Raw genomic sequence first — 15,589 nt, 5'->3', positions numbered from 1 at the left:
CCCCTGTCCCCCCTGCAGGTACTCCTGTGGCAGTACGTAGCATTTCCTGTCTCCTGAGGTTTTCTTTTTTTTTGCCATGTCTGACCCTAGATCAGAGGGTTCCAGCCCGGCCAAGGGGAGGGTGAAGCATTACGCTTGCACATCTTGCAGCGCTAAGTTTGCCTGCGGTCAAATCGACCCCCGCTGCGCTAAGTGTACCACGGCACGCGCGGTTTCAGGGACCCCGGTGCCCCCCACCGCCCCTGTGGAGCCACGGGCCGAACCCCAGTGGGCTAGGTCCTTGGCCGCTGCCGTTTCCAGCCTGGCCACATCTTCTGCGGCGATTTTACGTCGGTTAGAATCCAGCTTTGAAGTTTCCTCTTCGGAATATGCGCGCGGGAGGGCACGCAAAGGAAGGAGATCCTGCAGTAGCGAAGACACCTCCTGTAAGTCTCGCCATACCAGAAGGTCGTCTAGACCCTACAAGTCCAGGCGGTCCAGGGACTCTCATGGCTCCCATGGGTCCAGGGAGTCCGTCCGTACTTATCACAGATCGAGGCATTCTTCGAGGTCCCGGTACTCTGCAAGACCGGCCCGAGCCCGCCATGACTTCCCCCGGGCATCATGCTCCCGGGCTTCGCAGGATACGGCCCAAACAGCGGGCGAGAGTAGTGGATCAGAAGACGACAAGCGCTCTGCAGTCTCGTCTGCTTCTGATCTGGACGACGAACAGGTTTTGTGATTGGCGAACCTAATGGACAGTCTAGTAATAGCTGTAAGAGAAACTCTCCAAGTGACGGAGGAACCAGCAGAGACAATTCCATCCACGGTGTCGTTTAGATGTCAGAGGAGACCACGACAGGTCTTTCCAGACCATCAGGACTTTGCAGACGTCCTTAATAAAGGATGGCAGAATCCTGACAAAAAAAATTTAGGCAACCTGGGAAAACTTGGGAAGTCACATACCCCTTCCCAGGGAATCTGAAAAAGGGTTGGGCAGTACCCCCGGTGGTCGATCCACCGGTGTCGCGGCTATCCAGAGGCACGGCGTTACCAACAGCCGAGGTGGCAACTCTGACTAATCCTCAAGACAGAAAACTGGATACATTGACGAAATCAGTTTTTCAGTCCGCAGGCACCGCCCGGCAGCCGATCTTCACGGCCGCATGGGTAAGTAAAGCCTCAGTAGCCTGGGCCAAACAGCTGCGGAAGGACATTTTGGCAGGCGCTCCACCTAGTGAACTACTTGAAGCGACAGAGAACATCATACAAGCGAACAAATTCGTATGTGCAGCAGAGCTAGATGCGGCTAAGTTCGTGGCTCGAGCATCCGCCGCATCTGTCATGGCAAGGCGAACCCTTTGGCTGAAAAACTGGTCGGCCGATTCAGCGTCCAAAATGGTCCTAACAAAATTACCCTTCGAGGGTAATAGGCTCTTTGGGTCCAAGTTAGATGACTTGATAAAGGACGCCACAGGCGGCAAAAGCACGTCATTACCACAAATACAAACAAAAAAGGAAAAGGTTCTATTGAAGAGAAAGCCTTTTTTTAGGTCCTTTCGTCGTTTCTCGTCCCGCCCTGGTACAGGGCAGTGGTCCCAATCTAGTAGGGCCCCGACAGACACAGGGAAAGGGCCAACCTTTAAGGCGAGACAGGCATGGCGGTCCCGACCGGGAACATCCAAGGCGTCGGGATCAAAGAACGCAGCATGAGTCTCCGCCCCCACCCAGTGTCACCCGGGTGGGGGGCAGACTCTCCCAATTTCGGGAGACATGGTGGAGTCGCGTGAACAACGCGTGGGTGCGGGAGATCGTGTCCTTCGGGTACGCGATTGAGTTCGCGACTCCACCGCAGGATTCGTTTTGCAAGTCCAGAGTACCTGCCACCCCGGAACTTTTGTCCTCAATAGACATCAAGGATGCATACCTCCATATTCGGATTCGGGAAGCACACCAGAAATTCCTTCGTTTCGAGACGCAGGGAAGGCACTTCCAGTTCACGGCTCTGCCATTCGGCCTTTCAACTTCCCCAAGGGTATTTACGAAAGTACTAGCAGCAGTGATGGCACAACTCTATGCAAAGGGTATAGAGACCATACCATACCTGGACGATGTTCTAGTAAAAGCACCATCACTGGACAACATCATCAGGAGTTTACGCGTCGCGATGGAAACATTAGAAGAATTTGGCTGGATAATAAACCGCGACAAATCGTGCCCAATACCAGCACAACATCTGGAGTTCTTAGGCATGATATTTGACACCAGCCAGCACCGCGTTCTACTACTTCAAACAAAAGTAGACAAGCTTCTACACGGTGTCCGGTCTCTAATGCAGAAGAGAACGCTGACCATCAGGCACTGTATGAGTATTCTGGGCCAGATGGTAGTGGCCTTCGAGGCGGTCCCCTTTGCTCAGTTCCGGTCAAGGATGCTTCAACACCTGATATTGTCCCGCTGGAACAGGTCCATACTAACCCTGGAGCAACGAATCCGGATAACCCCTCAAGTCCAAGACGCGTTAAAGTGGGGGTTGAAGCCTGGGAGACTTCAGGTGGGACGGTCGTTGGGCCAAAACCGCTCATGTGAAATGGCTCTTAGATGGAAGGCTGGTTTTTATTTCTAAAAAGATGTAAGTATTGATGTGGTGTAAACAGCTGTAATATATGCTGTTTGAATATTTAGTTTTAAGATATTAGACCCCAAGATAATAAAAAAAAAGTAACTAAATTTGGTGTTCTACCTTTGAGACTGCTATGATTGCTTACAATGTTATGATCATTTTTCTATCAAAATTGCGTTCAGTTTTATTGAAAAACCTCAAAAGAGAAATCCCATTAACCCAATTTAAGGTTAGTACGGTCATTTACAAGACTCAGGTCTTTCTTGACCTTGCAAAGAAAGTTGTGATTGCAGAAATAGCGAAGTGAGTAAACGTTAAACATGACACAGTCATTTACTTTCACCTTCACCATAGGTCAGTTTGTGAAACTTCTGATCTGCCCCTGGACAACTGTTATTGTAAAGGGGAAAGGTTTGGGAGTTAGAATAGCTCAACCATGAAGAGGTGGACTATGGGAACTCCCAGAATGGGGCCACCGAGTACTGAAGCACATGGCGCGTTAAAGATTACCTATCCTCTGTTGAATCACTCACTAGAGATAAATAGCCTCTGGAAGGGACATCAGCTGAACTGTCACCAATTTGCTGAACCTCACATAAAAAAAAGCCTGTCTGCTTGAAGCTGTGGAACCTAATTCATTCCAATGGTGGAATATTATAGCGGATCTTTCACACAGGTGCCGATCGCAGATTCAGCAATTCAAATAAGTTTGTGTGCAGGTGGCCTAAGTGATGCCTGAGCAATGCACCATGAGACATGTAGTTGTTAGTACTGCTGTCTGTAGACACTGATCTCTACAGCGAAGATGGGCTCTGATGAGTGTGACCAGTTCCTAGTGGATTCACTGATGGGGAAAGATGAGGAATCTCTTTCTTTTAACCCTTTCCAATGCACTGTCTGACCTCTGTAGACATTCTGATTGAAGCCAGTACAACTCTGAAGCCAGAAGACGTCCGGCAGGGTATTCTTACTGTATAGTATTGGCTGCTCTGTTGTCGAGGGGCCTCTGCGTCCTATGACATACCGCAGTACTGGCTATAGCCAGCCGATGGCGCCATTGTAAAATGGCATAAAGAGAAAGACCCCCCTAGGAAACCCTGAATCAAAAATGGGATTGCAAAGGGTTAAATATTTTTTCTACGGCTGATGGACTTTACATTTGGTGCACAATACCAGAAGTTTTTGCCAGTGTATACACAGGAGCACACAAGACCCCCATTCTCAGGATTGGTGGGGGTTTCAGCGGTGATACCCCAAATTAGCAAGTTGTCCCCCATCCTGTGGAAATGCAGACACATATTTCGGAGGCCTGTAGGAGGGCTGCTGGTTTTTAGATCCACGTTATCAAGACTTGCCCAGTTTCCAAATAACCAAGACCATGATTTAATGCATCATGTACAATGTGTGCACAATTACATGTGCAACAGCTAACCACTCCAGCATCCGTAGAAACTCAGCCTTCAATAAAACACACATATGTGTGATATCCACCAATCGAACGTGGAGGTTTGCACACCATCCGCCAATCAATGCAAAAGCTCATATCTGAGATACTTCAGCGTCCCTAGCAACTCAATCTTCAGTATACCACATGCATGTGCGATATCAAACAATCGGATGCGGGGAACGGCGGTTGTCAGCCAATTGTCGAGGGGCTCGTCCCTATTTCCTGCATTCACAGTGTCAACCACTCTACCAGCAATAGACCCACTTCACCATGGGAGCAATTACACACAGGGTTGGCACAGCATGTGACATGTACTTAGTTTCTTTTTTCTGTTTAGTGACAGACATCACTAAACAGAAAAAAGAAGCCCAGTACATGTCATGTACTGCTAATGTTAAATTTAATATTCAGACCGCAGTCCACCTTAATTCCTTCATTCTTAACAACTGTTGCTCCATCACCTCCTGCCCTTATGGTCCTTTTACACAAGACGAGCTGTTGAGCAAGTAATGTCCGGCAGCTCGTCCCAGTGGTGCTCACACCTGTGCTGTTACACGGGAGCGAGTACCATTCTTTTGAATGGGGTCACACACAAGCGCTTTTTTTTTTTTCTTTTTGCAGCAATGCATCGCAGGGGGAAAAAAATAAAAATAAAAATAAATTAATTAATCGCAGCACATCCTATCTTTGGGAGTTCCCTTGCACTGCAAATTCTTTTCAATGGGGCAGGCATTTGAACGTTATGCGAGGTGTACGTGAATTCCCATTGAAAACTATAAGAAACGCTTTATGACCCTCCGTCACGGCTTTTCCCTGAAGTGATGCGAGGCGTTAACACAAAAAAGCCTCACATCCGTGGGGAAATTGCACGTTGATGAGCGTGATATCTGGCAGAGTTTCACGGCTCGATATCGCACTCACCCATGTGAAATTAGCCTAAACCTGAATTGATTTACAGAGTGTCCTTTCTCCACACTACTGGTACATCAATTAACCTCTTCCTTATCACGCAGTTATGTTTATTTGTTTCTTTGTCTCTATAGTCATTTGCCCCGAATACCACAAACTACATGGGCATAAAAAAGCATAATCTGATCTTCACCACGTGTTTTTTCCATTAAGAAAAGAACTCTCTGTCTCTGTACGGTAGCCTAAACCTATTACCTTTTAACATATTGCGACAGTTGTGACAATTAAGGCATGGAAAATTACCTAATCTAGGAGGACGGATATATGTCTGGCTTGATTCTCGTTTGCTCCTCACATCCAACTTAACCAATTTCTCTCTCAAATTACTACTCAAAAATCTCACCCCTGTCTATGGACTTCAGACTAAGACTCCAGGTAAACCCCTCTGTTTGTATGTATGTATGTAATGGGCGCTGCGAGACCATCTGTCTTTCAGTCAAGCGCCGGAAATGGTTCTGATAGACACAAGGGCTTGTAATGATGGTGCTATCTGTCACTGGATGATGGACAATGAAACACTTGGCGATCCGCTCTACTGGTGGTCTGTAGGGTATCCTGAGCCCAGTTGCCTTGTGTGTGTGCCCTCATACATCCACCGGTCTCAACACCTCCTTACTCTGGTAGAACCAGCCCAAGTGGTGGGCAATTCGTTGATACTACCATCCAGCTTCTTGCATTCCAATAATGCGCCCCTCTCAAACTCTTAACTAGGTGCAACCTCTTTACATCGCAGAGTCCTGTCTAGTGGCCAACAAGCTCTACACAAGCGGAAAAAGATTTCACTACACACAAGGAGCCTCCAAGAGCCTTTTTATAGGCCAAGGGTGGAACCACTTTTAGGGCCTCAGGTGGGAAGACCTTTCATCTAATCACACCACAACTGATTTGCATATCTGTCTATGATGTAACTGCATAATGAGTTTTACAGCCAAATGACAACTTCTTCTAGGGGCTTGATTTGTAATTTATTTTTGACAATGAGTGTATTTATTGCGCTAGAGCTGCGGTACAAAGAAATACAGCAAGTTGTATGAAGTGTTGTGGACCTCAATCAGTGGTGCCACAAAAGCCTGCGTTGTTATATTCCATTTGGATGTCTTTAATAAATAGATCTTATATCAGTTGTGGTATTTTGCCTAAGTGCCATACACAACATCCATGTGCCCATTTTCCTTCCCAATACCCCGATGTACGTTATAATTTCATGCTTACCAAATCTTTAAAACAGAGATGTGCAAAAACAAAAAAGTGTGTTGTCATATCAGCACATGCACCCATTCAGATTCCTGACCAATCTAGTATGACCAGATGTCCAATATTGTGTACAATGCAACAATGTGTGTACAGTTTAGTCTACAGAAAAAAATAAGACAAAACCCACAAAATCTTATTGAAAAAGTGCCTTTTTATTTAAATTACAACTCAAAGTTGTATAAATTGCTCAACAAATCCTGTTTTACCCACAGGATTTCACAACGAGCATGTAAAATTAAACTTTTTTCCATTTTTTTTTTCTTCTTTTTTAAAAAATGCATGATAAAGAAGTAAAAGTACAGGAAAAAGCACTGAGCAGCCCAAAATGAGCCTCGGCAGTACTCTTGGCTGTATTTAGCTTTTGTTCATGAATACAAAAACAGCTTGCATTTAAATGGCCATTGCACTTATAGTGTAGATTGCTATTTATGCATATACATCTACCTTTTATGAGAAACATAACACTTGGGGGAAAATGATTTAAAATCTCTCATTAGGCCCCCTGTCCATGGGCCTGATTCTGCCGGCGGTAAATCGCCGGCAAATCACGCTGTCTGAAGCGCCCACCCCCTGTCCACGAGCGGAGAATCATTGTGATTCTCCGCTCGTGGCCGGCAATTCACATCCTGCTGCGAATTGCCACGATTCTCCGTCAGCCTGTCAGATAGGCTGACAGCGGAGATCCGTCTGCAGCTCCTGCTCTTGGGCGGCGGCGATCTGCTGCGGGATACCGCAACACCCATGGACAGGGGGGCCTTAGTCATGTCATTTCAGGGCAATGATATGTTTGAAAAGAGGGCTGCAGTATGGCACATGTACAAAATAAATAAATGATAAAGTGGTGACAATTTGTACCAGTTCTATTCTCTGTACCATTTCCCTGACGTTTGTTTTCGGTTTGTTCAATCGTATGTTCTTCCATAAGAAGAAGGTTAAGGACATAAATGCTTTTGGGAGTTAAAATAAAAGACCGAGTTGGAAACTCTGTACAAGATTCTAATTTGGGGTTTAAACAAATAAATAAAAAGCCAAGAACATAAGAGAATGGCCTTCAAAAGTAATTGGCAGATTCTGAAGCAGTAACACTCCTTATATCCGTTACATTTCAGGTTGGTGATCAGTTCTCTGTCGGGTAGTGGGAGTTTGACCAAGGATCTGAACTTCTTCTTCCAATTGTTGGGCTCCATATTTTCCAAGGGTCATATGTTTGTCCAGACAAGCTTTCAGAGCTGTGGGATGCTGCTGTAGAGCTGGATGTGGGACATGTGCTTTCGCCTCCAATTAAATCAATTCCAGGTAATGGGTTTGCTGGAGTGGTATAAGGAATGGTGGTGCTCGGATTACTGGACCAGATGGAACTGCTGAATGGGATTGTTGTAGACCACAGGCTACCAGAGTTTCCAAGAATAGACTGCAAAGAGACAATGGATCAAAACTCAACAACATGTTTTAAAAGAAAAGTTAATTCTAGTAACAAATTGGGATTACAAATAAACAATTAAAGCCTCCAGATGTGCTCTAATTAAGGGAGACCTAATAGAAGAAATGCACAAAATCATTTTAATCCTGTATGATGAGCTGTGCTAGCTTAAAGGGCTTGGGCTGCTTTAGGGTTAATACTAAAGAGTTCTTAATATGAATAGATGACAATGAAGTGCATTCACACATATTAAAATCTATAATGGTAACCAAATCTGTTAAGGATCTGCAACAGACTTTACCCTTTCAATTGAAAGAATGAAAACTGCTGCAAATCTGTGCCAAATTCCACACCAAATGCTGCAGGGTTTGATGTGGATCCGCACCAAAATCCCATCCTGAGAACTCTCGTCCACAACATAGCTGCATATATGACAAGCAAAAACACATGACAACAGCGGGAGGAATGGGGCTAAGCAGCAGCATATGTTAAAAAGGCTTGAGTACACTAATAGATCACAGACTGAACATGAGTCAACAATGTAATGAGCAGCAAAAAACAGGAGGTGGTGGGTTCTCCTTCAATGGAAGCATTCAAGCAGAGGCTGGACAGACATCTGTCTGGGATGATTTAGTGAATCCTGCACTCAGCAGGGAGTTGGACCCGATGACCCTGGAGGTCCCTTCTAACTCTACCAGTCTAGGATTCTATGAGGGCATACATACCTTGAATATCCAAATTAAAGATGCATACATTTTATATTTAGTAACTGCATAAAATACAAGGTTCTTAGGTCACATTTTCATCTAAAAACACAAGCCCTCTACTGTCAAGGTGACCTTCTGTAGATGGGACTCTATATTGAGATTCTCACCTTTTTGTAGGCCTAGGCCTTCATATACATTTAGAGAAAATGGGATCTAAACTATATACTCCATTTAACCCCTTAATGATGCAGCCTCCCCCCCCCCCCATTTTCGTTCCCCACCCCCCTTTTAAAAAAATTGTAACTCCTTTATTTATCCATCAATGTCTGTATGAGGGCTTGTTTTTTTTGCAGGATGAGTTGTGTTTTTCAATGGTGCTATTTAATGTACCATATAATGTACTGAAAAACTTGTAAAAAATTCTAAGTGGAGTAAAATGGAAAAAAACCCCCAATATTCCACCATCTTTCGGTGAGTTTTGTTTCCACGGCGCACAAACTGCCACAATAATGACATGATATCCTTATTCTATGGGTCAGTACGATTACTACAATACCACTTATGTACCGTATATACCGGCGTATAAGGCGACGGGGCGTATAAGACGACCCCCCAACTTTCACCTTATACGCCGGTAATACAGTGGCTTCAGCCAATCACACTATTCAATGACATCATTGAATGGGAGTGATTGCTAACACGTGCGCCTTCAGCCAATCACAGCCATTCAATGATGTCATTGAATGGCTGTAACTGGCTGACGGCGTGTGTATTAGCTTTCTGGAGGCGGGGATTTCAAGCCCCGCATTCAGAAAGCAATGCTGCGTCGGGGACGAGGAGCGAGCGACATCCTGCCGGAGCGCGGCAGAACGCCGGGGGAGGTGAGTAATGATTTTTTTTTTTACACTTTTTTTTTTGTATTACCGGCGTATAAGACGACCCCCGACTTCAGAGCATATTTTTCGGGGTTCAAAAGTCGTCTTATACGCCGGTATATACGGTAGGTTTTTTATGCTGTAATACTTTTTTTTTCGAAGACATTTAATTTTTTAAAATTATTTTGTGCGCCATCTTCTGCGCACAATTAACTTTAAAATTTGTCTGTCGACATAGTTGTGCGAGGGCTCATTTTCAGCGGGAAGTCCTGTAGTCTGCGTCGGTACTGTTCTGGAACACATACGCCTTTTTGATCGCTTTTTATTGCATTTTTTAAAAATTCGTTTTATTTTTTTTTTCTAGTCAATTTGTGAAATACAAAATAGAAATAAAGAGAGATTTGTTAGATACATAGCAATGTAGATATGATCATAGTTATGGTTAGGTTAACACAAATTTTTTTGTCGCTGTATTTCTTGAGTTACTGGTTAAACATTTACAACAATAAACTTTTGAACTTTTTAAAACAATACAGTACTGTTCTTCCTTATTCTTAATCCTGGTAAGAGAAAGTTACAAGTTTTCAAGCGCTTGTCAGTGGGGGTGGGGGGGTGAGTAGGGTTGGGGAAGAGGGGGAAGTGCCAGAGGGTGGGGAGGGGAAGGAAGGGGGTATTGTAGATTAGGCTTAAGGTTCATTCCATGAGCAGAGTAGAGTGGGAGTCCATCCAAGCCCCCCATATTTTTTGGAATTTGGTCGGGCAGCCTCTATTTTGGTATATAATTTTTTCATATGAGGCCACAGTATTTACAGTTTGGATCCAGTGTGGGACTGAGGGGGGTCCTGTCGCCATCCATTTTATGGCTATCACTTTACGGGCCAAAAATAGTGTCTTTTCAAGGAAGACGCGAGTGTAATATGGCCACACCTCCTCCTCCAGCAGGCCAAACAGCGCCACCTTAGGGTCCAAGTCGATGGCTAGTGGGGGCCGTAAGAGTAAGTTTATAAGGTCCATCACTTTTGACCAAAACTAATTTTTATTGCATTTTTTATTGGCCAAAAACAAAAACCCGCATTTCTGGTGTTGTTTACTTTTTTTCGGACGTTAACCGTGCGCAGTACGTTACTTTGATAGATCAGACTTTTATGGACACAGCGGTACCAAATATGTATTTTTGTTTTATTATTCAGATTCTTTTATTCTAAATATGGCAAGAGGGGGGGGAGGGGTTAACTTTTATTACCTTTTTTTAAAATAATTAGTAAAACTTTATTCTGATCTTTTTTCCTTGTCCCCAGAGGTGACAACAACATCTGATGCCTTGATCGTACGGGGATGGCTTGTTAGGCATTCTGCCAAGATAGCCCTGGAGCCTTTCAGCTACGCTGTTGCTGCCGGGTGTCGGCTGTAATAAGCGGCTGGCATCCACGCTGTGTGAGGAGAGATCACCCCACGATCTCTCTTCATACATACCGACACCGCAGGGCGTAAATGTACGTCCTATAGCGGGGAAGGTGTTAAAAAAGGCCTCTTGTAAAAACCGCTGACTGATTATTTTTTGTGTTCCATTAGTGGACGTGTATCTGTGCCCTACTCACCATCTGTTCAAAAACATTTTAATTAATAACTATAGCTCGGATCCTACTTTCTCAGATTGCATGTGGAGATCCAAAGAAAAATTACTGTCAATGTACGGTCCAATGTAAATGAGGTTGTCTTGATATGCCAAGATGGGTCACACATTTTGATCAAAATGTGCACTAAGAACCTCATTTTTATGTGGTTAGTAAATATAACAGTTATGACGTTTTGATTCAAATATTAAATATGTACAAGGGTGGTTGTCACGTGTTTTTGCTTGTTTGCACTGTATTGTAGCAGCCATGGCGTACATGCACCTGCATATCTGTAGGAAATGCTGACTGAATTAGTTTTTTTTTTATAGCTGCATATGGAGGGCCAGGTCACCAGACAGGTTACTTGGCATCGTCACTAGTAATGCACTAGTCCAGATACAGTGGGGTGAGTGATGTGTTTGGTCATGTCATGAGAAGGCTGGCTGGATGGAGGGCTTATCTTTACTAATACAGCACAACTGTGCAGAACAAACAATGTGTTTTTAATATGAATAGATAACACTAATACAGTCTTCATTTCCGTAACTTTACAGGGGTTGGCCTCTGCAGAGTTCCTTTTAGAAAAGGTGTGAGGCTGCACTACTGTAAGATTCCGTCCCGATTCGTCATCATGGAGACCTTGCATCAACTCATTACATAACATCTACTTGCCATTTAGTTTTGAAATGCCTTAGTTATGTGGGTATCTGAAGACATCAATATATGTGGTGACTGAAAGTCTTAAAACAGGTTTTCTGCCATTTTTAACCAATGACCCATTTCATGGATAGGTCATCAGTAGTTAGACAGGATCCACACCCCCCCCCCCCCCCCCCCCCCCCCCCGGGACCCCTGTCCATCGATTGATCACCCAGAGCAGCGGACTGGATGTTGTCATCACTGGTCGGAGGCGGAGGCCAGAGTGTCATCTTCACTCCCATTGAAATCAATGGGAGTGCTGTTCAGCTCCTACACGTCCTGCTCAGGACAGGTCATCAGTTAACACAGGTTAGAAATCCCCTTTAATGACGCCACTACACCTGAAGACGTTCTTAATGCCTTAGTGGTGCAGCCTCAGGCTTTGGATCTGTAACTTTAATCATTTACAGCACAGCATAGAAATTTAATTTTTTTTGTGCATTAGTATTAAAGAATACTATTTAACAGACTTTTGAAAAGTGTATTCTAGTTGGTCTACAACAATGGTGTGTTAAATGTAAGTAATATGATGCAATTGTGAATCTGTATTCAGCTTATTAGACTTTAGTTAAAACTGCTAGAATTCAAAACTAAAACTTTGCATCACAACCTACATTCCCTCCCCCCCCCCCCCCCAGCCCCTCCAAAAGGCTACCCCCCCATGCCTCTAGGAGCAACAATGTCCTCATGCAGGGGTATTAATATGTAGCACAGTGTATAATTACAGCATTGGAGATACTGTGATCCAATTTATTTGAGCAGGGGCTTCTTGGATTAGTAAGACAGATCTACTGATGTGATATGTGGTAAAGAAGGGGAGGAAGTATTGCATATATCTTACGCTAGTTACTACACTGTTATAGGCAAGAAAGAGGAATGGAGGACAGCAGCTGCCGGCATCTCTGTGCTGTCCGCAGGATTTATAACGTGTACATAAGCCACCATGTGTGGAATGACACCAAGCTTGTGACTGAAACTGGAGTACCATTCCAGCAGGAGAGCAGTGCACAGCCATGTCATAAGGCACTAGTAATCTGATCTCCACGAATAGGCTACATGTTCACCTGTGTGTATGAAATAAATTATGGCTGAATCCATGACACTACAGACAGAACAATAATGTGTCTGATAGTAGGTCTATAGTCCGTGTTATAAAGCAAATTCAACTCTGCCCTGGCCCTGAGCCAATATCCTCTTTATCAGATAAATGTCAGAAAAGGTAACCAATCCCGATGACTGTGCCCGAGTGGATTTTAGATGACGAGCTGCTTGAAAGAAACCTCAATAGTTCCCTCCTAGATTAAAAAATATTCTGGCAGTATAGACAAGAGGGTCAGCTGTTTCTTACAGTCGACACCCGCTCACAACAGCTCTGATCATCGCTCCCGCTGTTCAGTCTGGTAACCCTTTAAATGCAGCCATTTCTGACAGCGGCATTTAAATGCCCCAATGGACGTTCGGGGGTACAGAACTCCCCCGGTGATGAAATTGCGGAGTACTGTTCAGTTGCCATTGAGCTGGCCCTTCTGAAAGCTACCAGGGCTGCCATTGCAGACTGCCCCATCAAGCCATGCCTGTGAAGTAGCTTGATAGATTGCGGTATAATGTAATACTATGTTATTACATCAAACTGCAGAAGCGATCAAACCATCGCAAGTTCATGTCCCCATGGGGACAAAAAAGAAATGTAAAAATCTGTTTTAGAAATTTTCGTAACCATTAAAAAAAAATATAAAAAAATTGTCCATCGTTTATGCAGCATAAAAGATCAGCGATGAGCTCATCGTTCAGTTTAAGCAGCGGCCGTTCAGTAGTGAATGGCCGCTGTGTTATCTCAATGGAGAGGGGCGGGGGAGCGAGAGGAGAGAAATCTCCTGCACTGCCCCGCCCCCCTGCTAGCCGCTTCATGAGTGAGACAGCTCTGCTAGCTCCTGTGCAGAAGCACGGGAGCGTGGAGACACAGGAACGAGTGGCAGGCATCGTTTGCTTGACATTCATCCCGTGTAAATGGACCTTAATGTTGATGGAGCAAGTCTGTACACGAATCCTGCAGTAAATACTATACATGCTTTCTGCATTTACATAGTAGCAGTTCATTATCTTGTCATGTTGATCCACAGACCGGCAAACCCCCCCATGCGCTAGACTTCCAAAGCCCAAGAAAGGAGTTGTGGTGGTACTACTCACAGATGTTACGTGGGTTGGAGATCCAGTGCTGGTAGGCCATGTTGGTACAGAGTCTGTAGCGGGAGTATCCCAGATGGAGGATGTGGATTCCAAATCTGACCATTTCTTTTGAGAATCTTGGGCATATGTATTTCGGGGAAAAGATAACTTGCTAAAAACCTCTGTGATGAGGAGAAAAAAGTGAGAAAACAATGATGAGACAAGAAGCAGAGGCTGTTTATAAGACAAGCATGTAGTAGATGCAAGAATCAACTTCTAACATTTTCTACAGCACATGTATGACTGTATCATAGAATCATAGAATAGTAGAGTTGGAAGGGACCTCCAGGGTCATCGGTCCAACCCCCTGCTCAGTGCAGGATTCACTAAATCATCCCAGACAGATATTTGTCCAGCCTTTGTTTGAACACTTCCATTAAAGGAGAACTCACCACCTCCCGTGGTAACCTGTTCCACTCACTGATCACTCTCACTGTCAGAAAGCTTTTTTTCTAATATCTAATCTGTGTCTCCTCCCTTTCAATTTTATCCCATTACTCCTTTCCTTGTGCAAATGAGAATATAGTGACTAGTGAAAAGCTGCACTGTGTAAACATGATGTTCTACAGACACAAATACAGGATCCAAAATATGGTAGTTTACAATTATCCTACACAAAGAAGGTTCTGACTGAAAGAAAAAAATGTGAGATTTAACAACTATCTAAACAGAAATCTGATTTGCCAGTAGTTAGTCAATGGCATCAGTTATGCATCCAGTAAAAGTGGAAGCTATGATGCCAGGGAGAACAATGCCTGAGACTGCTACGTACTTTAAAATACTTTTGCCCAAATAAAATGCATGTAAGGATTTATTACCTGATATGAGCCTAGAAAAAAACAAGCCTTTGAAATATTTAATTTGCAGCAGCTATGGCCCAGTAAGTGCTGATGTACTCACCGCCTGTTAAATTGAAGGAATTACTTGGTCCAAAAGCAGAGAATGAATTAAGTGCAACATAATCAGGGCTGTTTGGGCTGCTGATGGGGCTCCATAAGGCAGAACTAAATGTGAGAGGAGAGCACAGTGAGTATTTACAACATTAAATGCTAAAACCACTCCAGTTCATTCACTATTTGGCAGACTAGAGCACAAAAGCTTAAACAGAGAAGATAAAAGCCCACAAGATGATCTACAACAACTTCTATTTCTAAGTACCATTAATTCCGGGATGTTGTACACAAGAAGGGGGATTTTAAAAACAAATTTTGAAGTGGAGACAGCAGGACGTGGCAAGAATTCATGTGCAATCTAATATGGCCGTGGCCATCTCTAGCCTGAACGGCTGCTCTGTGAATGGCAGTTCAGAGATTTGCTTTACTGCAGCCATATGGGCATAAGAAAATGCTGTCTGGAGTGACAGACGACTTCTCTGGAAAAGCTGTGTGCGTGCTATGTCACCTGTAGAGTCCCTGTGCCAGGATGGGGAGGAGGTGAGCTGTGACCGTTTCCTATTGTTCATGTTATGATGCTGTTTTTCTGTGTTCAGCTTTATAATAGAGCTACTGACTTTGATTATCATCTTGCCTATACTATTACAGGACTATGATTTATAAGAAGCGCCATTTGAAATAAAACACAATTAAAAATACACGGCTCGAATATTAAAGGTAAAACCCATTACTTACCTGTCAGAGTTATCACTGTCAATAGAGATCGTATGCGACAAGCTGATGCTGTTAGAAAGGTCACTTTTTACAGCAGGTGACTTTGATAATCCATTGCCGCCTGCTTTTAATAAGAAAAATAAAAGGAAAGCAACAGTTTAGTGGAA

General features: G+C 44.0%; 1 protein-coding gene across 3 annotated transcripts in view; it reads right to left on the bottom strand.

The window, feature by feature from the left end:
* Window positions 1–6,403: 6,403 nt before the first annotated feature.
* The window catches only part of TMEM131 (transmembrane protein 131), a 130,434-nt gene continuing 121,248 nt past the window's right edge, over window positions 6,404–15,589 (bottom strand). For 2 of the 3 annotated variants that reach the window (XM_066579216.1, XM_066579232.1), the window contains exons 38-41: window positions 15,444–15,546; window positions 14,716–14,819; window positions 13,777–13,937; window positions 6,404–7,683 (exon numbers count right to left, since the gene is read on the bottom strand). In XM_066579216.1, coding sequence (XP_066435313.1) covers window positions 7,390–7,683; window positions 13,777–13,937; window positions 14,716–14,819; window positions 15,444–15,546 — 662 coding nt within the window. In that variant the 3' untranslated portion in view covers window positions 6,404–7,389. The remainder of the gene's footprint in view (window positions 7,684–13,776; window positions 13,938–14,715; window positions 14,820–15,443; window positions 15,547–15,589) is intronic. The other variant, XM_066579224.1, reaches the window with a different exon arrangement.

Source organism: Eleutherodactylus coqui, chromosome 1 (assembly GCF_035609145.1).
Source record: "Eleutherodactylus coqui strain aEleCoq1 chromosome 1, aEleCoq1.hap1, whole genome shotgun sequence".
In the NCBI taxonomy this organism is placed as follows: Eukaryota; Metazoa; Chordata; class Amphibia; order Anura; family Eleutherodactylidae; genus Eleutherodactylus; species Eleutherodactylus coqui.
This window is presented reverse-complemented; position numbering and strand designations above follow the sequence as displayed.